Here is a 27,886-nt window from a genome sequence, read left to right as displayed (position 1 = left end):
ATATTTGTTCCTCTGGCACCATGCGATTTAATATCAGGGGCTTCTCCCAAAGGCTTATTAAAACCCCACTTAGTAAGGGGGAGAAAGCTTGCTTGCGGAATGAGGAACTACTATCAGTAAAATGGAAGGACAAATGTGATGTATTCATCCTACCTTTCATTCACTCAGACACAACAGTCCAGATTGACACAGTGCCTGGTGTTGTTAAAAAGCCTCTCTGCACCAACGACTATAACCTAAATATGGGAGGTATAATCTTCAATGATCAAATAAAGAAACCATATTAAGCCTTCTGCAGAGCTAGACAGTGGTACAAAAAGTGTCTATATATCTATTTTAATTGACTCTATACAATGTGTTTGTTATTTATAAAGTTACTGGAAGAACTGGATCCTTCCTAAAGTTTCAAGAAGTGATAATCTCAGCCCTTTTGTATCCAGAAGGCGCTGTGGCCCAAATCCAGACGCATTCAGCAAGCTGCATGAGAGACATTTTCCAGATGTCCTCCAACCTACTCCAACACAAAAGTCACCCCAAACAAAATGCTGTGCCTACAGTAATTGTGGAATAAAGCGTGACAACTGTTTTTTGTCTCTTCTGTCCTGGCCAACCTGGCCTCTGCATCAAGGACTGCTTTTATCTCTACCACACCATAGTTGACTATTAGTCTAGAGTACAGTACTGTAAATTACACACAAATCTGCACAAGAAGGGTCTCAAAAGATGTTAGGCAGTCAAAAAACTGTATATCACATTTTTAGAGACCCTAAAAAAAAAATTTACAAAAAAATTGTAAAAAAAAAAAAGTGTTGTTTTATTGAGTTAATGTTATACTGTTGCTGTGTGTTATTGTTAACTGTTGTTGTTTGCTTTGCAGGAATGCAAATCAGCTACAGCACTTATCAGGGTGCTGCTGTCAGAATACATACGTGCTTGCAGAGCTGCAGGAAGAGATTTCTCCATCTGCAGTTAAAAATAAAATGTGTATGTTCAGCACTGGGGGGGTTTGTAGCTCCTATGCTCGGCATACATTTTTTTCACTTTTTTTCTGGTAGAGATTTCTTCATCCACATCAAAAATGTTTGTTTTTTTTCTTTTGCTCAGCCCTGAATGAAAAAATGAACATTATGCCCAACATTAGGAGTGTGGTAGAAACTACAAATGCTGGCCATGCACATATTGTTTTAGAGGCCCTCAAATGCCAGGACAGTTCAAACACCCCCTAAATTACCCCGTTTTGGAAAGCAGACACCTCAAGGTATTTGCTGAGAGGCATTTGAGCCCATGGAAGATTTTATTTTTTGCTACAAGTTTTTGGAAAATGCAAAAAAAGTTGCAAAGTTGTCACTTTAATGAAATTTTCTTTTTTTCATTTTTCAAAACCATTTCACAAAAAATGAAATCTGCAAAATACTCACCATGCCTCTTATCAAATACCTTGGAGTATCTACTTTCCAAAAGGGACCATTTGGGGGGGGGGGGGGGGGGGGTATGAACTATCCTGGCATTTTAGGGCATCCAAAACTGTGATAGGCAGTCAGAAAAATAGGATTTTCATAACAGCTTACCTGTAAAATCCTTTTCTTGGAGTACATCACGGGACACAGAGCCATAGTAGTTACTAGGTGGATTATATAGGCCACCTTTAGCTGATGGACACTGGTACACCCTAAGACAGGAAGTTCACTCCCTATATAACCCCTCTGATTACTGTGAGTACCTGTCCTCTTTTAGGACCTTCAGGCAACACAAACAAAACATCAGTTTTTCAAATCTGAACAGTCGCCTTCATGTAGACTTTGACTGCTCTCACCACATCAAGAGAATGTAGTGACTTTTCTTCCATAAAACAGGGTTATGGAAAAAACAAAGGTAGAACAATATCCTAGTTTAGATGAAAACTTGACACTACCTTCGGTAGAAAGTTAGGATGAGGACGCAATACTACCCTATCCTTGTGAATAATTAAATATGGCTCTTTACAAAAAAGAGCAGCCAACTCTGATACCCTTCTTGCAGAAGATATGGCTACCAGAAAAACTAGATTCTTTGTCAAAAGGACCAAGGATATATGTCGTATCGGCTCAAAAGGCTGTTTCTGTAATGCCGACAGAACTAAATTCAAGTCCCAAGGGTTCGGGGTGACCTAACTGGTGGATTAATCCGGGTTACCCCCTATATAAAGCTACGGACCAAAGAATGTGAAGCAAGTGGTCGTTGAAACAATACCGATAAGGCCAGAGGAGGGGCCAGGACCTTTGTAAACACCCGAGGTGCAGCAGCTAGACCAAAAGGCAGAGCTACAAACTGAAAATGATTTTCTACCTCGAAACGTAGATATTTCTGGTGAGCGGGGAAAATAGGCACATGGAGGTATGCATCCTTGATGTCGATTGACGCCAGAAGTTCTTCCCTTTCTAGAATGGAGACAACTGATCAGATTGACTCCATGCGAAAAAAGAGGATATTCACGAACCGGTTTAGATCCTTGAGATCTAGAATGGGTCTTACATCTCCATTTTGGTTTTGGCATAGTGAAAAGGTTTGAATAAAACCCCAACCCCTGCTCTTCCATGGGGACCACCGTGATCACTTTTTGATATAAAAGATGGTCCAATGCTTGAAAGAAAGACTTCTTTTTCTCTGGATCCTTGAGAACGTTTGATCTGAAAAAACGAGGAGACAGGAACTCTCGGAACTCTAGTTTGTACCCTAGAGCTACTGAGGAAATCACCCATCTGTCCCGAAACTCTTCCTGCCAGACCCTTGAGAACTGCAGAAGTCTTCTCCCCACTCAAGCGAAGGGGGGCGCCCCTTCATAAGGAGGCTTTAGTATTTTGTTTTGTAGGTTTCCTTCCACAGGACTTCTTTTGTCCCTGGGGTTGACCCTGAGGTTTACCTGTTGAACCTGACGGCAGAGGCCGTTGTGACTTCCGGGAGGCTGATGCCCCTGGCACTGGAGAAGGAGTTTGTTTAACCACTTGCTTACAGGGCACTTAAACCCCCCTCCTATCCAGACCAATTTTTAGCTTTCAGCGCTGACGCACTTTGAATGACAATTGCGCGGTCATACAACACTGTACCCAAATTAAATTTTTATCATTTTTTCCCCACAAATAGAGCTTTCTTTTGGTGGTATTTGATCACCTCTGCGGTTTTTATTTTTTGTTAAAAAAATTTAAAAAGACCGAATTTTTTAAAAAAAATTTTATTTTTTTTAAATATTTTGTTATAAAATTTTTAAAAAAGGTAATTTTTCTCCTTCATTGATGTACGCTGATGAGGCGGCACCAATGGGCACTGATGGGTGGCAGTGATGGGCACTGATGGGTGGCAGTGATGGGCACTGATTGGTGGCAATAATGGGCACTGATCTTGTACACTGCTAGGTGGCACTGATTGGCACCACTGGTGGGCATTGTTAGGTGGCAATGGTGGGCATTGATAGGTGGCACTTGTAGGCATTGATAGGTGGCACTTATGGGCATTTATACGTGGCACTGGTGGGCACTGTGGGCACTGTGGTGTGGCAATGTCAGGTGACACTGGCAGGGGGTATTTGTGGTACAATTGAGGCATTATTGCCTCCTCCTCTTCGGGACCGATGTCCCTTGCTGGTGAGCCGGTGATCGTTTTTTTTTTTCTCCTCGCACTGTCAGCGCGAGGAGAAAAAAAAAACGATCACAGAGCTTTTGTTTTGGTCATGTGATCAGCTGTCATTGGATGACAGCTGATTACATGGTAAGGGGCCGGGACCGGCCCCTTACTTGGATCGGTGATCACCCGAGTCTCAGTGACTCGGTGATCGCAGGGCACGTGCACAGGGGAGGCCGTCATATGACGGCCTCCTGGGAATTCAGGTCCACGCTGTAGCCGTCATTCGGCTATAGCGCGGATGTCAAGCGGTTAAATTAAATACGTTTACTCCTTTTCTTAACTGGCAAAAGGGTACTTTTTCCAGTAGAAATTTTTTGGATGTATTTATCCAAATCATCCCCAAACAGCTGTTCACCACGGAAAGGAAAACTAGGCAGGAATTTTTTGAATGGCACTGACCAATTTTTCAACCACAGGATTCTACACATATGCACCAGCCCAAGTGTAAGGTACGAGGCCTGAAGAATAGAATCTCTCATAGCGTCAATTGCAAAACATAAAGCCCCTGGTAGCTCAGCTAAATCCTGGGCCTGCTGATCAGGGATAACCTTGAGCACCTGTTTAAACTGGTCTTTCAAGGATTGACATACACCAATTGCTGCCACCACAGGTTGAGTCACTGAACCTGTCAAAGAAAATGCGTTTTTTAACAGGAATTCCAATTTCTTATCAGTTGGATCCCTAAGCATTTGAGCATTGTCTACCGGACAAGTCAAACTTTTATTCACAGAGGATATAGCAGCGTCAATTGCTGGTATCTCCCACTTTTTAGTGAATTTTTCCTCCAAGGGATAAAGTGCTGAGAATTTTTTAGGAGGAAAAAAATGCTTATCTGGGTGATCCCACTCAGAATACATAAGCTTCTCCAGCAATGAATGGGCAGGAAAGGCATGCAAAGCTTGAAGAGGCTTTAGTGAACCCAAACAAGAAATGGGCTTACCAACTTACTCAGTTAAGGGTAACATAAATGTGGAGCGGACCATTGCAGTAAGAGGTTGCTCCAGCAATCTTTCAGATTGTGAAGCTGAAGGAGGTCCTTCCGCAATCGACCCCTCAGAAGAGGAGTCATCAGCCTCTTCACTGTCCCCTGAAGGGAATTCATCTTCTCCCGCCCCCAGTTCCACTGTTTGAGGGTCCTGGGTAGTAGAAGGGGACCTGTCGCCTTTTCTCCCACTCTGGGAAGATGCGATTAAAGCCGCTAACCTTTCTTCCAATCCTACCAAAGCTGAGGAAAAAACCTCCTCAGTAATATAGACAGAGGCTGCAATGTTGGAAACAGTTGCAACACTTAATGACCCCGATGGCTCACCCTGACCAGCCACCCCAGATCCCTCAGGGGAGCATGACATTGTAGAGATAAGACTAGGGCCCTTAGAGCCTGAGGGAGACACTTTTGGGACCTTTTTTGGGGTGTTTCCACCTCCCCTTCTGATCAGAGTCCCCTTCTGATCAATGCAGAGGTACTGCCAGAAGAAAATGCACCAACTGCTTGAGCAAATAGTCCAGCAACTGCCACTGTTATTAATGCTTAGCCTGATGTTCAGTAAATGTGCCTAGGGAATGCCTGTATCACCACTTACATGCCCCCATCTGCTCTTGTGTCCCTCCGTCAGCCTGCAGTCTGCAAATGGAGCTCTTTATTATGCACCCCCGCTGTGGACATTGAGGCACGCCAATGCCGCGCTAAGCCACGCCCCCTCTGTCTTCCCACCATGCCCCTCCTCTTTTCAAGAAAGACCGTTTCCCGCATGTGAGCAGGCCTCCGATCTGATGGGATCGGCGTGTGTGGGGAGGGGTGGTGGAGAGGAGGAGAGGATATGGAGAACCGCTGTGCTGAGGCGGTGGAAAAGAGGAGCGGCATCTGCCGATCATTCTGGTCTCCCTCTGCCTATTCTGGGAGAGGGGAAGAGCTTCTGCCCAGGAGGGGGGTGTTTTTAGAAAAAAATCCTCCTTCCAACACCTTACCGAAGGCCTGGGACTGCTTAGCGGGAGGAAGCCTGCAGCTTCTGCTGACACAGAGCGAGATATGGAAAGCAAGGTACGTGCTCTATACAGCCCCCAGTGGTGACTTTAGGCATGACAACATTTACTTTTAAAGGAGAAAATCCATAAGAAAACTTTAAATTCCAGAGGAATCTCCACTTACCTTATCCCACTGCAGGGATTCTGTGGTAAAACCAAACAAACCCAATCTTCACCCCTCACGGCGGGCTCCGTTAAAGCCTTCAAGGACCGGGGCTCCTTTTTTTCGGGGGGGTCCACTCCCTTGGACCCGTATAGCACCCCGCCAGGAAGCTTTATGGCTGAAAAAACCAAAGCACTGGATCCCGGGGGTCAGCTCTCAAAAAAGAGATGCGTTACGGGCTAAACCTCGTTTTTCCGCCACGAGGCCCGGGTACCATTCAATTCAAAATGAAAAGACACTTTGAATGGATCTGGCTGCATATCCCCAGCAAAGGATTACTCCAGTGGAGCTCAGCATAGCACATCTTTACTCGTGACCAACGCCTAAGACACTGGCGAAAAAACTGAGCTACTCCCAGTAATGGGAGGGGTTATATAGGGAGTGAACTTCCTGTCTTAGGGTGTGTTAGAGTCCATCACCTAAAGGTGGCCTATATAACCCACCTAGTAACTACTATGGCTCTGTGTCCCGTGATGTACGATAAAGAAATCTAATTCCTAAGTTACGCCCTTTTAAAAGCCTGAAGGTGCTCCCAAAAACTCACATGTGGTATTCCCATATGCAGAAGTATCAGAATGTGTTTTGGGGTGTAATGCCATGTATACCCCTGACGTGTGAGAGAAATAAGTTAAGTGACAACTTTGTGTAAAAAAAAAAAAAAACATATATTTTTAGTTTTCCAAAGAAAAAGATCTTCCAAAGACTCAACATGCCTCTCAGCAAATACTTTGTGGTGTTTACTTTCCAAAGAGGGGTCATTTGGGGGGTGAACTCCAGAACAGGGAAAAAGTTCTGACCAGGACCCAGAATCCTATTAAAGTCTATGGGACCAGAACTCGAAAAAGTCCCCATTTTTAAGGCTTATGTGTCAGAAAAAGGGTATTGGGGGCCGGGGTACTGCCCTGCATATGAGCATATTTATGTGTTTCTAGCACTTTAGCAACACGGGGTTGGGTACACCTAGTTTTAGCAGGAACCTTTTCACCATCGTTCGAGTTAGCTGTCAGGTACCGCTGCTTTCTACAGGTTCATATTCTCAGCCTGCTTCTGACAGTGAGGCCTCCCCTTCACTATCATCTGTCATTCTCAGAATCCTGTATTCCTCCTCACTAGTGTACCTTTCTTTGGGCATTTTGGGCACTTTACAGGTACCTAGTGGCTAGAGTTGGGCCGAACAGCCCCCTGCTTGGTTCATGGCACCACTTTTGAACATCGCAAATGTTCGGACCCAAACTGCAAACCCTATTAAAGTCTATGGGGCCCGAACTTGAAAAATCTAAAGTTCCCATTTTGAAGCCTTATATGCAAGTTATTGGCCATAAAAAGTATATGGGGGACTGGGTACTGCCCTGAGGGACATGTATCAATGAAAAAAAAAAAAAAAACTTTAAAGAAATATCATTTTAAAATGAGCAGTGATTTTAATGATGCTTAAAGTGAAACAATAAAGATGAAAAATCCCTTTAAATATAGTGCCTTGGGGGATCCCCTTAGTCTACCTGTAAAGTGGCCCATCTGTACCATGTATAAAACCTGCTGCAGCAAAACTGACATATATAAAGAAAAATTAATTACATTTAAATGTATTTTCCCTGCAAGCTTTCTTTATTTTGTAAACAACGGCTTGTTGAGTCAGTCTGTATGATAAGGCCACATCGTAGTGCACTCAGAACAAGATTAGAGATTTTTTGGATAAATTCTGATGTATCTTTGGCAGACTTTGGATGGAAATAGCACAGTTTTGCACCACAGTCAGCAAGCCTTATGTGAAGAAGCCAAATTATAATACACTCAGGCCCAAGTTCATGGGGAAACATGACTGCCAATTTGTTGTTTATCAATGTTATCACCTCTCTGTAGGCTAATACTCTCTTCCTCAACCTCAGAACCAACATAAGAATCAAGTTCTGGCTGTGCATCCTCAAGAAGCAAGTGGCTGACACTGTGTTCAAATAATTCAGCTTACTCCTCAATGCATGATGGTGGGGGTATGGCAGGAGTAGCTGTGGACAAGGAGGCAGAATAGGCCACTCTGGCAGCTGCATTGGACTGCAAACTAGTGTCAGCTTGGGTGATGGAGAATAATGATGGTTTAGTAAGCCAGTCCACTGCCTCCCCTGCATGCTGTGGCTGGATAGCACAGCCAATATCAGTAAAAGACAAATGTGCCCTGCCTGAGGATAGACCATATCCACCTGTGGACACAGACACTGCTGGCCACCTCATAGTGGCATGGGAACATTTGTCTCTCTTTGTTGGCCTCCCAGACATGATGGGGGGGCTTATTACACAATAGAAAATGGGTGATTGGATGCACCTTTATTTAATGTACAACTGAGGACTGCCACTGACACAAAATGAAAACAAAACAAAAAAAATAAAAAAGGGGGAATACCAGCATTGCAATAAAACAAACTGCAGCTGACAATTTCAAAAAAGGGGCAGGGGAATAACAACAACAATAATAAAAAAAATAAAAAAAAGACGCAGTGACAAAAAATAAATAAAAAAATTGCAATTGGGGACTGCTGCTGACACAAATTGAAAAACTAGAACATATATATATATTTATAAAAAAGGGGGAACACCAGCATTGCAGTAAAACAAACTGCAGCTGACTATTTAAAAATGGGGCAGGGGAACAACAAAAAAAAAACATAAACGCAGCAACAAAAAACAAAGTGTGCATACAGCACTAAATGTAATGCTGTTAAACAATGCACTAAACTTACACTGACACTACACTGACACGCTACAGTCACACTAACATGAACTAGCTTGCTGAGCCCTGATCTCCCACTTCACACTGCAAGAGGTTCTGTGGGAAGGAACCTTTTATAGTGTGGGGTGGGACTATGAGCACTGAGCCATGATTAGACAAAGTCATCATGACTTTGTCCAGTCAGGGCTCTCACAGTGCTCTGTAACCCTGATTGGGCAAAGCCTTGCACCTGACCAGCAGCATTGCTTCAGCCAATAAGGGCCGTTAATGCACTGTGCAGCGCACACACAAACGGGCACTGTTTGTGGCCGAACTAATGTTTGGCCTAGATAGTTCGCCCATCTCTACTGTCCTGGCATTTTAGGACTGGAAATCCAATGTGTAATTACCGCCCCTTAAAAGCCTGAAGGTGACCAATGGATTTTGGGCCCTTGTATGTGACTAGGCTGCCAAAACGTCTCTCACATATGAGATCCATATATATATATATATATATATATATATATATATATATATATATATATACACCCATGACAAGTGTGAGAACTGTCTCAATAAAGTGACAACTTTGTGTATAAATTTTTTTTTTCTTCATTTTCCAAAAATATGGCATAAAATACAATCTTCCAAAGACTTAATAACTAATTAAGACATAACTTAGGGGTACCTACTTTTCAGAAAGGGGTCATTTGGGGGGGGGTGTTTATACTGACTTGGCATTTTAGGGCTCCTGAAAATGTGATAGGTAGTCAGGAAATCTGTAGTCATGAAATCCAATACGTAATTAACGCCCCTTGAAAACCTGAAGGTGTTCATGGGATTTTGGGCTCATGTAGGTGACTGGGCTGCCAATAAATCTCTCACATGTGGTATCCCCATACTCGGGAGAAGTAGTAGCATGCATTTTGGGGTGTAATTCCACATATACTTTTGGCATGTGTGAGAAATATCTCATAAAAGTAACAGCTTTGTTGCAAAAAATTTCATTTTTCAAAAACTTCAAATGTCAAAAAATAAAATCTTCCATGAACTCAAGATGCCGCTCAGCTAATACTTTGGAGTGTTTACTCTCTGCTCCAAAAAGGGGTAATGTGGAAGGTGTTTGTATTTTCCTGGCATTTTAGCTCCTCAAGAAATGTGATTGGCAGTCAGAACGTCAGAGTTACTTAAGAGCTGTTAAAATTCCAGTATATATGCCATAGTTTATAGACACTATAACTTTCACACAAACCAATTAACATTCACTTATTTGGATTTTTTTTTACCAAATACACGTAGCAGAATACATTTGGAAGGAAAAGGAAAATTGGTCGCACACCATGGAAGGAAGAACGTATGTAGAATAGTTACTTTATTGTCAAAGTGCCAAAGGACGTAAACAGGACGTTACAGGAACTTTGGCAGACCGGTTACACCCGGGTAACTCGTGCTTGTTCACAACAAGCACGTGGTCAAGTATTGCACAGCCCTACATTCAACTGTTTTGGTTACATATGTATCTAATACATATATATATTTTACTTAAAATTCTGCCCAGCACTTTCTTCTGGATCAAGTAGCAGGAGCATAGAAGCAGTGATATATTTATCCTGTACAAAGATAAATGTGATAATCATTAGGTCAAATTTTCCATCTTGAACTGACATTGATTGGCACGGGAATTGCTTTCATCTCATACACATGACTCTTATATCTCTTATCCTAACCTGCCCCGGTATTGGCATGCCCCCAAGGCTAATAGTTAAATCAATTCTGTTTTTTAAATTTAAATTGGGAACAGACCAGACCTGACTAGCTTGTAAGGTTAAGTGGTGGAGTATTTGTGTTGTACTGTGGCATGCCGTAGAGGCATTATGCTGACACTAACTGAGGTTTATTTACTAAAGGAATTGAGAATTTTCACATAATAAATTGGGAATATTCCCTTCAAATATCATGTGAAGGGCACATTTGTATTTACTTATTGTATCTGCACTTTTTTGAACAAATAAAGTAAATGTTCACACAATTTATTTAGTAAATCAGCCCAAAAATGTTATCATCAGTATATCATCAGAATATTGTTCTGATTGAAACCATAACTGCATAATGAACAATTAATTATGAAATTGCTGTATGTAAACACATGTCACATAAATTAGGAATTTGCAAAATGCTTGCTTACACTGTTTTTATTTTGCAGACTATATATTTAAAAACGCCCTTAAAAGCATTTACAAGTATTTTTTGCAGATATGACATTTGGGTTCACTGGCATTTCAGGATGTTTAATTTAATTAGAGCTGACTTCTGAGTTTAGTTTTTAACAGCCTGGATTCTGTCAACTTAATTAAAATAGTGACACTGTATATTTTATAAAACCTAGTCTAGTCTTCAAGTTTAATAAGCTTTTTGTATATTTAGAAAATTGTTACTTGTGTTTTTAGTTTTCTTACTAGAAAGCTAACAATCATCTTGTCACATCTTGTAAAAAAATCTGGAAAGCCACTTGTACTAATTGGTGTTTGCTCTGAATAGGCACACTACTCGGAGAACAATGTTGGTATTAGTATTGCTAAATGCAAAGTGACACACTTTAGGCATCACAAATTTAAATGTTAAAAATACTTCCATCTGTACCCTGATTTCTGCCTTCCCCATCACTGCTGGTACCTGACCACAAATTCCAGTATTATACAAAACCATTTGATTCAGTTCCCCTGAATTTGAAAGGGGACATAAGAGTAAATCAACCACTTCTTCCTGCAGTCACCATGTATGCTTCCTGTAGGTTTCAGGGGATATACAAGAACTGAGACTGTTATTGTCTAGAGCCATTTTTCAGAGGATACACTGCCCATTATGAAGTCTAACTCAGATTTTTTTTGTGTTCGCCCACTTCTTTATACAGTAAGCAAGTATCGCAATGTAAGTTATGTGATACAAGCCCTTTTATAAAAAAAAACCTTCCAAATTTTACTAGTGTATCAAATACAAAAGGTACTATAAGCTGCTGCTGACTCATAAATCTCACATTTACTCCTGCACAAGATTCTAAAGATCACCAATGTTTTGTATTTTTTCATAAAAAGTAATAAAAGCAGTAATTTACTCTTGTAAGGGACAGTGCCATTACCTGAGATTTAGAGCTGTTGAGCTTCACTTTTTATTATGTAGTCAACATGCAATGATTAATAAGCTCCCATGTTCAGCAGGAAAGTCTAGTGAGGGTATTTACTAACACTGAGCAATGATAACATGTCATTTCCAATCAAAATGATTCTGAAACAATCCTTCAACGCACATCTACCCTGGCATACATATAACTGATATTTGAATGTTTAGATTTCCCTTGTTATAGTAGAAAAGCTCAATGATTTCCATGGTATTTAGCTTGTGTTTAGGTAAAAAGGTACACCAGTTTGTTTTATTTACAGCAACCTAAAAAGCATAAACTATTAATTTGTATTTTTCATATTTTGAAACTGAAATTACTGCTTGTGCAGCTATTATGCAGTATGGTTTTGTAAGGATTTATTGCTATGCCATCCTCCGTTTTTTTCAGGTACATAATACACTATATTGAAAATATTGTATACTGCACTAACACAAAGCATTCCCCCAAATACAACATAAATACATATGTACTTATTTTTTTTAAAAAAGGTTTCGTAAGCGGTATTGTTATTTTATTCAGAGTTCACAGAGTCTACTTTAAAATTGAAGCATTTTTTAGGCAGTAAAGAAGTTGGAGCCAAAGTTAGTGTTACTGAGACTTGTCAAAGCAACTGCACACACCATCTGTTTATTTTGTAGTCAGTTAAACAGGCTCGAGATTCTCATTAAAGTCATTTTATTTTTCATTTGTAGGCTTTAATATGCCAACTCTCTACTGTAAGTTCTTAGAGCAGCATGGTGTTAAATTGATAATTGATTACATCTTAATTTAAAAAGTTGGAGGGAATTTATATAGTTCTAAAAGGGAATCGAGAGAAATGTCTGCTTAGGAATGTATCATTTTTAGTATTGTATCAAGTTGCTGGAAAACAAATGTAAGCCACGCTAGTGAATATAAATAGGTAGGACAATGCGTCTGGTTTGCTGATATGACTCATCGTTATGTTCTTATCTTGCTAGCTCTAAAGCCTATTGACTCAATCAACAAGGATGATAAAATGATCCAGTACACTTCACTCACCTGTCATTTATGGGCATTTGGCAGAGATCGCAACTATCTCTCAGGTAACCCATTCTGCCACCAATCTTAACAAGCTCTATTGCCGCTTTAAATTGCTTTAGAACGCCATTAGTGGGCTCTAAGGCATTCATATTGCATGGCAGGCAGAGGGCATGGTGTACATGAGAACATAACACTGACAAGGCACTCCTGAAATTACATGTGGGTGTCATATATGCACAATATGATAAGACCTCAAAGGGCTGACTGGCAGTGATATTAGAAGCCCAGTGTATCCATTAGACAATCTTGGTTTACTCCACACACGATTAAAAAACAGATAAACGGTGGTTACCAGATGATGACCAACCCCATACCACAGGCATGCAGGATATGCTTGGGAGCCGGGTTACCGATAACCACCATGGGATCCATGTTGGAACATTCTTGCTGGCCACAGCAAGGAGGCAGGCGGATCCATGTCACTGGAATGGATGTGGCCAGAACCAGGAAGTCTGTGGTGGTGGACACTAGGACACACCAAAGAATCATTCCGGTTGCCAGGATAACATGTTTCGGGGTATGCCCCTTTGTCAACAAAGGAATTTGAAGCTTCCCATAGCTGAATTGTTCTCTTATTTGACTGAAGGGTTTCTAACTCTTTTTCCTGTTTCTCTATCTTCATCAATCTGTTGCTGAAGTTGCTACTATCCCCACTCCCCCAATCATGAATATTTTATTCTACCCCTGCATAAATATTGGTTTATGCTGTGACTTCATGTCTGTCTTATCTGCAGCACAGCGCACATTGCAGGACAGTGTTAGTAAACAATGTATGAGAGTAGTGTTGTAATCACAACAGAAATTAGCCAAATGACCCTGATCAAAAGTTTACATACCCTGGTGATTTTGGCCTGATAACATGCACACAAGTTGACACAAAGGGGATTGAATGGCTATTAAAGGTAACCATCCTCACCTGTGATCTGTTCATAATAAATCATAATAACAACAGAAACTACCCAAATGACCCTGATCAAAAGTTTATTTACCCCAGTTCTTAATACCATGTATTGGCCCCTTTAACATCAATGACAGCTTGAAGTCTTTTGTGCTATTTGTGGATGAGGCTATTTATCTTCTCAGATGGTAAAGCTGCCCATTCCTCTTGGCAAAAAGCCTCCAGTTCCGGTAAATTCTTGGGCTGTCTTGCATGAACTGCGCGTTTGAGATATCCCCAGAATGCCTCAATGATATTGAGGTCAGGAGACTGAGATGGCCACTCCAGAACCTTCACTTTATTCTGCTATAGCTAATGACAGGTCGACTTGTGTTTTGAATCATTGTCATGTTGGAATGTCCAAGTACGTCCCATGCGAAGGTTCCTGGCTGATGAATGCAAATTTTCCTCCAGTATTTTTTGATAACATACTGCATTCATCTTGCCATCAATTTTGACCAAATTTCCTGTGCTTTTGTAGCTCACACATCCCCAAAACATCAGCGATCCACCTCCGTGTTTCACAGTAGGAATGGTGTACCTTTCATCATAGACCTTGATGACTCCTCTCCAAATGTAGTGTTTATGGTTGTGGCCAAAAAGCTAAATTTTGGTCTCATTATTTCAAATGACTTTGTGCCAAAAGGTTTGAGGCTTGTCTCTGTGCTGTTTGGCGTATTGTAAGCAGGATACTTTGTGGCATTTGCATAGTAATGGCTTTCTTCTGGAGACTCGACCATGCAGCCCATCTTTCTTCAAGTGCCTCCTTATTGTGCATCTTGAAACAGCCACATCACATGTTTTCAGAGAGTCCTTTTGATCAGGGTAATTTGGGTAATTTCTGTTGTGATTATGATTGCAAAAGAGTAAACACAGTTGACTGATAATAAATAGCTTCAGCCAAACACTAACCATGAGTGAAATAAATGTTTTTGTGTTATTATTCATATTCTCTGAAAAATGGCCAAGAAATCATAAATTCTGCCAGGGTATGTAAACTTATAAGCACAACTGTACATACTTCATACAGCTCCTCTGTATGTAATGAGCCGTGTGTCCAGTAGTCAATACCACTCTGCCCTATATACTGTTTAAGTTATGTACTCACCATGCTGCTTTGTATAATGAGCTGACATTTTACACACACCATATTGCATCATCATTCTATTAACTCTACCCATATGTTCTATTCTTCACACTGCTGAACTATTTAAAGTCCCCTGTACAGTATAAATCTTGTCTCTGTCTTGTTCTTGGCTACACCATGCTGTACAGTATATATGCCTCATCTTTTGTTTCTAATTACAGTACATAGCTTGCATTTGTTTGTTGTTTCTGATTAAACTGTGCTTAAATGGATCAAAATTCATCTGGTTCAGCAGACCTGGTTTAATTTCAGTCCATCTATGGCAATTCCTGCTAGAGAGAAATTGATCTAACGATTGGCTTCTCTCAAATGTTGAAAAAAAAATATCCTCTAGGATGCCAAACACCAAAGTGCATTCATTGCCACAGACCTTCCGGTGTCCCAGTGGGTATACTTGTAGTGTAGGGCTTCATGCTCTGCCTTTTTCTAGATTCTTCTAGAATTGCTGTGCTCTGGGGTTGGTGACCAGACTATGTTGCTTAACTGCAAAAAAAGTAGGTCACCAAACTTGCCCTACTGTTCGACAGAATTGTCTGGATTCCATGACTGATGAATTGCAGACCACCATGCACCAACCCACTCAAGCTTAACCTACTTAACACTTAGAACACTTTTATTTTAAAATACAAATGCTCTTGAAAACTTATTTTTTAAATATAGACTAAATTACACCAATGATACTATCCTTTTTAACTGTATTATTATAAATTATTATAATTCTCTTTACTCCCGGTGGCCCGAACAAACTGATAGGGAAGCAAAGGCAAGTATGTAAAACTTACCTTTATCCCTATCTCTGGCACAGCCATTTTTGCATGTTTGGACTCATGCTTAAAAAATTATTTTAGGCCTGAGAATTACATAAAACCCTTAAACATTATATATTTTCTGAAAGCAGACACCCAGATAGCAAAGAAAACTTACCACAAATTTGTGGCAGTGTTAAATTGTAAGTCTGTTAACTTGCTGCACATTTTCACTGGCAAGTTGTACACTTGCAGAGCACTTGAAGCACAAGTTCTGGCTGACACTTTTCCAATTTGTAGCAAATTTGCATGGCACGTCTCTAGCAAGAGCAAAGTTGCAGTAGTGAGTCTACAGCATGAAAATTCAGCCACAGCGACCCCTGTGGTGGGATGACTATTGCACAACATAACTGAACCAGAACTTGCAGCAGACTTGCAGAATGTTTCCAAAGAAAATTGATCTCGAGTCATGCAATGCAGGCTTGCTGCAATTGTGCAACACACTTGTGAAGCCTGGCAAGTGTAGCAATAGCTTAGCAAGTCATTTTCAAACTTGCGGCACAATTGCTTGCTATCTGGACAAACAACAAAAAACAGAAAAAGAAAACTAATCCCGCTGAACCAAAAACCCACAACGGTCATACAGTTGTTAATACCTAAATGTAGTGCTGTTGCTGTAGCTATAGAAACTAGGCATACAGAGAAAAGAAACCAAGTATTTCTACAGAAAGTCAAGGTCAAAATTGGTTCTACTAAAATTCAAATTTTGTAATTTTAGTAGAACCAATTTTGACCTTGACTTTCTGTTGCGGAAGTAGCTACTTCCTGAATCCTGGTAGAAATACTTGGTTTCTTTTCTCTGTATTGCTATCTGGACACCCTAGATAATAAAATAGTGGTAGTTAAAAAAAATGATGTCACATGATTTTACTGCAAAGGCCTAGAAAATGCAAAATTTCAGTACAAAATAAACTAAAGTTAATTTTAGGGCATACAAACAAATTGCACCTAGTAAATAGATACTCAACATGTCAAACCTTAAATATGATTGCGTCTGTAAAATGGCAACTAACTTCAGTTTAGTGTTTCAGAGGAGGTCTGGTGCTAGAAATATTGCTCTCACTCTGGCGTGCATGGCAATATGTGTATTGCAATCTGCTTTTCATGCGTAGGTGCCCTTGACTCATTCACTTACGTTCATACATGCGTATATGTGGGGGGTGGGGTGTAACTTAAATTTTTTACAATTTACTTTTAAATTTTTTTACTTAACTTTAGAAGAATCAAAGACATTGCTTTCCAGGTCAGCAACAAGGAGGGAAGGAAAGTGGACGTGTGTCCACTCTGCTCCCTCCCCTCTACCCAGCAGCGCCCACTATGTCGGTCCAGGTCCTGTAGATGGGCAAGCGGAGCCTGGGATACATGGCGGGGGTGTCATTACTGAGGGGGGTGTGGAAGCAATTGAGCGGCAGTGCAGCCACCCGAATGCTTCCATCTGACAGGCAGGAGTCTGCTTGTCAGTTATACACACAACCCCAGTGGCTGTAGCCCCTGAAAACGTGTGTGAAGCCCCCCCACCGCCATCTGTTAGATCTGTATGATGTACAAACCTGGCAGCAAAAAGGCATCTTCACATTTTAGATAGTAGTTGACCACAGATTTAAAATGGCTTCTTTTTAATGCTGTTTAGGCCCACATTTTCTTAAATAAAAAGGAGTCCTGGCTTGAAGGTAGGTTTAACACTATACTGTGACATAACAGAATATTATATATATATATATATATATATATATATACAGTAGAGGGGGACAGCTTTGTGTGTTTTTTAGTAAATGTGAACGTACACTTTAAATTACATCTTGAAGTACACTAAAAAAATGTATTTTTTTATATTAATTACAATTATCCTTCAAGGGGTAAGTTTCTTCTTCTTTTAAGCGTTGACCCTGAGATACCTTAACTGTCGGGCCATTGTGTGAGGTTATCCTGTTTCAGATGCCACAATCCAAAAGGCTAAATGAAAAAAAATTGTACTTACCGCTAAACCTGACTTAAAGAGAAAGTAATGAACAGTTTGTGTAACATCTGCTGCATGAATCAAATTGTGATATGGATTTTTATGTTTGGTGTAGCCAACTTCCAGCGCCTCCACAAATGATACGAGTGCAGAGATAGGTATCTAAAACAGAAACAACTATGATTATCTTGTTTTACACATGCAACACCATCAGAAAAATAAAATGACCAACAATACAGCAATGAGAACATTTAAACTTCAGACAATAAATTAGGATATGCTCTAAGAAAGAGACAATGACGCTAAAATGTATGACATATGGTACATGAAAGAGGAGATCGAAAACATTACCATATCTTGTTGAATTACACATCTCTTTTGTTTCACAATCACACCCTGTCACTGTTGACGTGCTTACAAGAAAGCAGCAGATAGATAATTTATGCTTCAGGTAGCATAACTAAATAATTTTTAGGGGAACAAACATCCAGAGAAAAGTATAAAGACATGCTCATTTGTTTGTGTCCAGGTGCTAGAAGAACATAAGCAAAGAGAATACACATCGAAGAGTCATGTAAAATGTTATTTTTGGTCAGTCTATGAAATAATTGAAATTATGAAAACATGACAAACAGAGTAGTCCTAACATAAAATTAACAATTTGCAGAAATCAATAGGACACATGCCAGAATTACTGAATAACATTATTATTGTATACAAATAAATACTGTTTTTCCTCACCATGAATGAAACCTTTCTGCTTGTAAGCTCCATCGTATTACCTTAAGTTTAGACAGCATAGACTCTATGGTCTCGTTCCACCCAAAGCATTACATGTCATTAGAGACTGCCAAGTGTTTATTTTTTTTTTATTCAGGAAGACCCTTGAAGGAATTTGTAAAGGGTGTTGTAGACACCCTTTAGGATTCTGTTGAGCCCTGCACCAAAGTGTAACAGACAGGTACATGAATATATCAGAGCCTGATATTGAGTTTGGAGAGCCCATACTGGACATTCCTTCCTCCGTACACTCCCTCCCTCTCTGTCCACAGTGCCCAGGTGCATGATTAAGAAGTTTTATATTACAGGTGGGCTGAGCCCGATGGGCAACTGAGAGACTAGTCTGGGGATAAGGTAATCTGTGGGAAGCTGTCACATTCATGACAGCTTTTCAGCACAGACCTACCCCCCACTGGCATATCGCTGTATGCCAACTCAGAGCTGGTTTTATTACTACAAGTTTACTAAGCTGCGGACTGGCAGCAATTTAAGAATCTGTTGCTACCATATTGACAGGTTCTTAAAGTGGTGAACGTTAGAACTACCTGAATTCGGCTCTTGTGACTGTAATACTATCGAAAATGCCAATTGCTTGCCTTAATTAGGTGCGGGTACTTCTAAAGGGAGCTACCACCAAAAAACAGTGCTGTTAAAACGTTATCAATCTCCCCTACCTGTATGTTAGACTGACAGATAAAAGTATCAACAAATCAGAATATAGAGCCAGAATGATAGGAAAAAGGGGTAAAAGGTTTCAATAACCCCTTTTTCCTCATGGGAGAGCGGCAGGATGGGGCAGTTTCAAGTCTCCCCCTTTGGGAGCCAGCTGAGGCTCCCAGGTGGACACCTGGTGCTCACATGGCCTGGGGGAGTAGTACATGTGACTCCCAGGCTTTTTGAAGTACTAGGGATGAAAGCTGGATAAATCCGGTCGGATCCAGTAAGAATAGGGCTATATAAACGGGGTTCCGTCCAGTCAGGGTCATTCGCCTCAGAAGACAGGAGCTGTGGTGTTCTAGGAGTTTTCTCCATTGAGCAAACAGAGTCTTCTGAGGCCAGAAGATGAGCCTGATGCGGCGGCTGATCGAGAGGGCTGGAGAAGAAGGAGGCGAAGATTGGATCCGGCAATGCCTAGACCTACCTCGGGCTCCGTGTCAAGAGGCTCCGGTGGGAGCCGCAACGGCCATAGGAGGTCCGGGGAGCTCGGCGGCCGAAGTCCGGATGTCGGTGGCGGAACCCATCTCCAATGAGCCGGCGTCGCGTCAAGAGGAAGAAGGCGCTGGACAGAGAGAGGAAGTTCCGTGTCACAGGGTTCGTGACCCTTCAGCATCAAGGAGCGGAGCGAAGAGGCGGCGCATCCCTCGCCGACGTCACTCCCCTTCACCACCAGCGGCCAGCAGCATGGAGAGAGCGGCTTCGGGAGGAGGCGGCACATCAAGAGGCGTGGCCAGGGGCGCGGCTAGAGCGTCATCTGACGCCAGAGTAAGTAGAAGCTCGGCGGCAGGTTCAGCCGGAGGAGTGACAAGCGGCGTGTCAAGAGGCGGAGCTAGGGGCGGGGCTTCAACTAGGCAAACATTCATTCCTCCACAGGAAGATTCATTGCTATGGCAACAAATAGCGCAGCCTGAGGTCAGTAATAGAGATTCTTTTGATTTGACTGGCAATCCTTCTAACATTAGTCAAGCACACAGAGAATTTGAGGAAGAAGGCTTAATGATTTCTCAGGATGGTCAGCACACACAGATACAAGGGAAGGGTGAGTTAAATACTGTTCCTAGTTTAGTAAATATAGCTGAGCTATTGGCTAAATTGGCTAAAGATATTTCTGTAGCTACTGGTCAGGCTCGAGCTCCTCCAACACAGGAAAATTCTCTTATGGGAGTTTGGGCGCCATCTAGTGTTTTTTTAGCTAATGAGCAGTCCTCAGATTCTAATGCTTTCTATCAATTAGCTAAATCTCAGAATTTACCTGAAACGTGCTTAAAAGAACCCATGGCTTGTAAAATTTCTCCGTTAGGTTATCATTTGTCTATTACAGTAAAAGATAAAATTTGGAGAGGAGAATTTTTAGATATATTATCTTTACTCCCTTCTGCCAAAGAATGTATTAATAAAGAAAAGAAAGAGGAGGATGATAGAAGGAGACCAGTAGCAAGGTCATTTAATAATTGGTTACAGGCTTTCTGCATTTTTTCGGGAATTATGTGTGAGAAATTTCCGGAAAAAGGCGTTGGCCTTTTTCAGCATTTGGACATTGTTTTAGAGACTTTGGTGGTACTGCATGGTTTAATTATGACGAGGCGTTCCGACAAAAATTGTCGGTACATCCAACATTGAATTGGGGAGTGAAGGACGTGGGCCTTTGGCTCAATCTTTTTCTTCCCCAAAGACCAAGTTTTGTTAAGCAGATCCAAAGTTCTCAGACAACAAACAATTCCAATTATAGAAAAGGCATCTGCTTCAACTTCAACGATGGTCAGTGCAAATGGCCAAACTCGTGCAAATATCGACATGAGTGTGCTTTTTGCACAGGAACACATCCAATTTCAAAATGTTTCAAAAAGATGTTAGCAAATAACCAGCAATCAGGGATGGTTCAAAAAGGCAACTACACCAGTGAAGTTGCCAGATATGCTCCCTTGGCTCAGAATGTTTCCAGACAAGTTGACGGCTCAGCTGTTAATTGAAGGTTTTAGTGCTGGATTCTGGTTACCGAATTTTTCAGGTATAGGGTGTACCCTAGTTAATAATCTTAAATCTGTAGATCAATTTTCTGATGTAGTCTATGCAAAGATTTTTAAAGAAATTTCAGAAGGTAGGATTGCAGGTCCTTTTGAGAATTTCAGAATTTCCCCTTTAGGTATTGTACCGAAAAAAGAAAAAAAATTCTTTTAGATTAATACATCATTTGTCATTCCCTACAGTCCATTCTCTTTATGATCAGATTGATACTAATATGTCGTCAGTTACCTATGCCTCGTTTAAAGACGCTTTGTCAAAACTGAGATATTTAGGTAAGGGGGCCCTCATGGCGAAGGCTGATATTAAATCGGCATTTCGCCTTCTTCCCATTAACCCAGAATTCTTTAATTCCTTAGGTTTTTTCTTTGATAAACAATTTTATTTTGACAAATGTTTACCAATGGGTTGTTCATTGTCCTGTTTTTATTTTGAGTCTTTTTCATCTTTTTTAGAGTGGGTTGTTAGTGTACAGTCTGATTCTCAAATTTTACTTCACTATTTAGATGATTTTTTATTTTTAGGTTTAGCTAATTCTTTGGATTGTGCGTTTTTATTAGATACGTTTTTCAGGATCTGTAGCGATTTTGGTATTCCACTTGCACAAGAAAAAACGGCCTGGCCTTCAACTTGTCTTGAATTTTTAGGTATTACCATTGAATTGATGGAATTTAGGCTGCCGGAAGAGAAAATAAATAAACTTTCGGCTTTATTACTGATTATAATAAGAAAGAAAAAAGTATGTTTAAAAGAAATGCAGTCGCTATTAGGCTTGTTAGCATTTGCTTCTAGAATTATGCCAATCGGCAAAGTTTTTTCTAGAAAATTATATGTGTCTATATCAGGGTTAAAATCACCCTTTTCTCATATCAGGATAACTCATGATATGAGAGAGGATTTATTAGTTTGGTTACAATTCCTTACACATTTTAATGGGAAATCTGTATGGCAAGAGGAGTTTATTTTGGATAAAGACTTTTTTCTGTTCACTGATGCTGCTGGATCTTGTGGTTTTGCTGCAATTTGGCAAGCTCATTGGTGCGCAGATCGTTGTAGTCCAAAATGGCAACAGAAGGGTCTTTTAAAAAATATAGTCCTTTTAGAGTTGTTCCCGATAATTGTAGCGCTGGAAATTTGGGGTCACTATTTTAAAAATAAGCGTATTTTAATTAGGACTGATAATAGAGGAGTAATGTATGCGATTAATTGTCTAACATCTAAATCTCCACCGATCATTGTCCTGTTGCGTTACTCGATTTTCAAATGTCTACATTTGAACATTTGGTTGAAAGCAATTCATGTGTCAGGTAAGGACAATGACATGGCGGACTCCTTATCTTGCTTTCAGATGGATCGATTTTTTCAGCTGCTTCCAGATGCAGACAGAGTAGGAATACGGTGTCCTCCCATATTATGGGATCTGGTTTGAGACCCATATCGGAGTATATAAAAAATTAAATTGCTCCTTCGACACTGGCTGGATATCAATCGGCCTGGCTGCTTTGGCTTTCTTTTTTAAATTCAATCCGAGAACCTGCTGGTTCTTTTTCGGAAAGTTTAGTACTGATATTTTTGAATGGTTTATTTGAAAAGGGTTATTCATGGTCCTATGTGCAAAGGACCCTTTCGGGAGTTTCATTTTTTCTTAAGCTTAAGAATTTACCTTCTTGCTTGCAATATTTCTCAGTACGTCAAGCACTGAAGGGTTATAAGAAAAAGAATTTTACTTGGGATCAGCGTAAACCTATTACTCCCGTTGTCTTAGGCGACCTTTGTTCAATCACGGAACAAGTTTGTTTTTCCGTCTTTGAGGCAATATTATTTAAAGCAGTTTTTTCTATTTCGTTTTTTGGTGCGTTTAGAGTGTCAGAATTATTTTTTATTCAAGTCAATGACATTATTATTTCTGACTCACTGTTAAGAATTTTTATTAGAAGATCTAAAACCGACCAACTAGGTAAAGGTATTTGAATTACTTTATATGCGTGTAGTAGCTCTCCTGTTTGCCCTGTTCGGTTAATGAAAACATACTGTTCTGTTAGACCTTTCATGTATGATAATTTTTTCATACATGAGTCTGGTTCTCCGTTAACAAGATATCAATTCAATTGGGTGTTTAAACGATGCTTAGAATGATTACATTTACAAAATTCACATCTTACTTCACACTCTTTTAGAATTGGAGCAGCTACAGAGGCAGCTAGGTTGGGATTAGATTCTGAATTAATAAAGAAAGTTGGTAGATGGAAATCTAATAGTTACCTTTTATATATTCGTCCTAATCAATCTTTTTGATTCATTTCAGGTAAATGCCGGATAATATGGATTGTTGGACATTCATATGTTTTTTGGGCACATCGGAGAGCTAAGAATAGAGTGTATACTAATAATTTAGGTTTGGATCCTTTTCAGTATAGCATTTTTTGGTATGGTAAAAGAGGTATGGTTTGGGAGAATTTAATGCCTCTAATAGGTAGACTTATTCAGCGTTTTCCACCTCCAGATGTGTTAATTATTCATCTGGGGGGGGAATGATATAGGAAAGCAAAAAACTTTAGACATCATTTTCGGTATTAGAGATGACTTACATAGGATTCAATTGTCTTTTCCTCACACTGTTATTGTTTTTTCAGAAATTGTGCAAAGGTTGAGATGGCTTTCTCCACCTGCTATGCGACATGGGGAAAAGATCAGAAAAAGAGTGAACAGGGCAGTAGTGAAAATTTTACAGGATTTGGGTATAATTTCATTTAGGCATATGGAATTAGAGGGCAATATCACAGGTCTATATAGAGAGGATGGAATTCATCTCTCTGACATAGGTTTGGATATTTTTAATACAAATTTAAGTACTTGTGTTGAAATGGCCGCGGTGTGGGGTGTTGGTGACAGGTGGTTTTGAATCCACCTGTCTTTTGGATAATGTTGGTTTCTGATAATTTTAATGCAGCCTGAGCCGTAGTGGCTAGGTTGTTTTGATTTTATTTGAGTTGGTGTTATTATATTAAATATAACTTTGTCTTTAAACCAATAATAAAGCAGCCGTGGCCGTATTTATCCAACACTTGTCTGAGCTTATTATTATAAGATTATAATAATTAGTTATTAAGGATTCCTGCCTGCTGTCCCATGATAGGAAAAAGGGGTAAAAGGTTTCAATAACCCCTTTTTCCTCATGGGAGAGCGGCAGGATGGGGCAGTTTCAAGTCTCCCCCTTTGGGAGCCAGCAGAGGCTCCCAGGTGGACACCTGGTGCTCACATGGCCTGGGGGAGTAGTACATGTGACCCTTCCAGGCTTTTTGAAGTACTAGGGATGAAAGCTGGATAAATCCGGTCGGATCCAGTAAGAATAGGGCTATATAAATGGGGTTCCGTCCAGTCAGGGTCATTCGCCTCAGAAGACAGGAGCTGTGGTGTTCCCCTCTCCCCCCCTCCCAATTTTTTATTTTCTGTCGCGGCTGTAATTATGTGGTGGTGTCACCTTTGTAAAAAAAAAAAAAAGACTAAAAAAATAAATTATATACAAAGGGGGACTAATCTGTTTCTGAAGTTATTGGTATTGATATATGATGTGGATAATGTTGGTTTCTGATAATTTTAATGCAGCCTGAGCCGTAGTGGCTAGGTTGTTTTGAGTTTATTTGAGTTTAGTTATTATATTAAATATAACTTTGTCTTTAAACCAATAATAAAGCAGCCACGGCCGTATTTATCCAACACTTGTCTGAGTTTATTATTATAAGATTATAGTAATTAGTTATTAAGGATTCCTGCCTGCTGTCCCATAAGTAATGAACAAATATCTTCTAGGTCTCTGATAAGGATATCATTACGCATATGTACTGTATAAAATTACAAGTTATACACTGAAACTGATTTACTAAAGTTGAGAATCTTCACTTCAATTATCCAATCAGGTGAAAAGCATCTGTACATGATTGGTTTTAGAAATAAACAGGAATTTGCTTTTAGCATGATTGAATCATTTAAGTAAATATTCACACAATTGAACAAGTGAACAATCATAACTTCTGAGTCAAGGTATTTATAACATTATTACACACTGATAGAAACATCTTTGTGTAAATTAAAAAGATGGTTACATTTTCCATACATAATTAATCCTTTTTTTTGGAGGATAATCAGATTATAATTAGGTAACTTGTGCAGAGAATTGTGAATTTGGACAAAAATACATTAAACATTCACATGAGGATCCCCACAATCAATCCACAAAACATTTATTTTGGTTTGTGTCTCCTAAATATCATCTTTTGTAACTGTTGCCTGACCATTTGCTATGCTGTCTGCATAGCTGTATTCTGGCAAGTAATCCTGTAGCATTTTCACGATGGGCAGATATATGAATCTAGGGTCACAAATGATAAGCTGTACCTGTGTGCAGCTGTAAAATATCTATTTTCTTTGCAACTCATTACTACTAGCGCTTGGTGGCTCTAAATATGCAACTAATCTGCATTTATCCAAGTTAGGGGAGATAAACGTAGAAGATGCATAGCTGTTGTATCAAGTTTAGTGCATGCATGCAGTGCAGGATTTCTATCCATAATGTACATCAACAGAAGTGCATGTCTGGATATGCAATAGCATACACAAATATTCATGCTCATGTTACCTGCTTGATTTTGCATGCATATGCTTGGAAATTGAATGGGAGGACGATTGCTGTCAATAAACAGGGAAACACTGCTGTTTCAGTTTGTTGATCTGATTGAACAAGAAATGGATTATGTTGCTGGAAATGTCAACGTAGACAAGAGCATGCATGTTTAACATTTTCACCAATAAACAATATCTGACTACCAGCAACACAGCTTTTTTTTTTTTTAAACATCTTTAACTTTATTTTGGAATGATTGATTTTTAACAGCTATTTGTTTCAGGGAACACATGTTATTTTCTTGTTTGCTATATATATATATATATATATATATATATATATATATATATATATATATATATATACAGTATATTATGTTTAGCAGTGCACAACAATGTGTTTTATTTTAGTGCTCCAAAACCTCCTGGACAATCTTTTGCTAAACATTGGCTAAAGATGGTATGCATAGAAGTGCCAAGTATGCTATTAATGTTTATGTATGTACAGTGTTAGGGCTTGATCACAGCATAGCAGCATTTTTTTTTACGTGATGGGCTAAGCCATGCTACAATGGATACAATGAGTGCAATTTTTTCAGATCCTTTTTTTAGTTTATTTACTTTTTGACTGTATGCTGATAGCCCCTGTTACCATGCAGTATGTCATTATTTCTGCTCACACCAAAGCTGTGCATTGGTAAAACCTTAAGCCATAGGACATAAGCAAGAAAATGCACATGTGAACGAGCCCTATTGTCATTCTAGTGTTTCAATTTAATAAAGATATAATTAATTTAAGAGTTATTTTCTCTAAGAACAGGGTGCATGGAAACACATGCCAGTTACAAGTGGCTGTTGCCTTTCTTTCTTTCAGTCTAATTGTTGTTCATTACGGTAACACATAAAATCCAAAAGACTTCTTAAGATATCAAAAAAGCATAAACGTGAATAGATCAATGTTGTGCCACTTGGAATATACAGATAACATAAAGAAAAGATTATGCCCTGATCACATAACATGCACATGTAAAGTACTGTACTGCCCCCAAAAATGTACTTACATTATTTCACAATCTACCCATGTCATTAAGTTACCATGCTCACATTATTCATGTTCAATTTTCCTAAAATCATGTCCAGTTAGCATGCCTATATCACTGTATTGCTATTAGTACCCAATATCTTCCATACAGTATACCCCATCATTGAAACAATTTGTGTTATTGCCCATCAATATTCACATAGGAATTTTTCATTCAGCTTTCTTTCACTGAACTCACCTTCCGCTCTGATGTTCTTCTTCTTCTGTTAGTGCATTATCCCTACATGCCCTGACTTCTGATTATTTGGATGTTAAGAGTTGTCACAGAAAGAAGGCTCACATAAAAGCGAGCGGTGACAACAGTGCTATATTGTGCATGCCAAGGATGAAAAAGTACAAGGAAAGTTTTAAGATGAGCCTTTCTCAACCAGGGTTTGGTGAAACCCTAGGGTTCCTCTAGAGCAGTGTTTACCAACTTATGAGCTAAAGGGGGTCTTAAACGAAGTCCTTGATGTCGACAAATGGTCGCACATAATGTTTAATATATGCATTGCTTGAGAGGACTTTCAGAAACTGCAGACCTAATAGAGGAAATTAGGGTCAGAGACTGTAGACAGTACAAAACTGGGAACATGTTACATGGGGCTAGTAGAACTCAATCCTATCACCCTAATCAATGTTTCCACTACAGACTGCTAGGGATGAGCCGAACACCCCCCGGTTCGGTTCGCACCAAAACCTGCGAACGGACTGAAAATTTGCACGAACGTTAAAACCCCATTGACGTCTATGGGACTCGAACATTCGAAATCAAAAGTGCTCATTTTAAAGGCTAATTTGTATGGTATTGTCCTAAAAAGGGTTTGGGGACCCGGGTCCTGCCCCAGGGGACATGTATCAATGCAAAAAAAACTTTTAAAAACGGCTGTTTTTTGGGGAGCAGTGATTTTAATGATGCTTAAAGTAAAAAAAAAAAAAGTGAAATATTCCTTTAAATATCATACCTGGGGGGTATCTATAGTATGCCTGTAAAGTGGCACGTGTTTCCCGTGCTTAGAACAGTCCCTGCACAAAA

The 27,886-nt window shown here is 39.8% G+C and overlaps 1 protein-coding gene across 1 annotated transcript in view; it reads right to left on the bottom strand.

Moving 5' to 3' along the window:
- The window catches only part of PDE1C (phosphodiesterase 1C), a 1,091,434-nt gene that overhangs the window by 186,104 nt on the left and 877,444 nt on the right, over positions 1–27,886 (bottom strand). Inside the window, 1 exon segment of the mRNA XM_073630562.1 lies at positions 17,652–17,792. Within this exon segment, the coding sequence (XP_073486663.1) occupies positions 17,652–17,792 (141 nt within the window).

Source organism: Aquarana catesbeiana, linkage group LG05 (genome assembly GCF_042186555.1).
Source record: "Aquarana catesbeiana isolate 2022-GZ linkage group LG05, ASM4218655v1, whole genome shotgun sequence".
Taxonomy (NCBI): Eukaryota; Metazoa; Chordata; class Amphibia; order Anura; family Ranidae; genus Aquarana; species Aquarana catesbeiana.
This window is presented reverse-complemented; position numbering and strand designations above follow the sequence as displayed.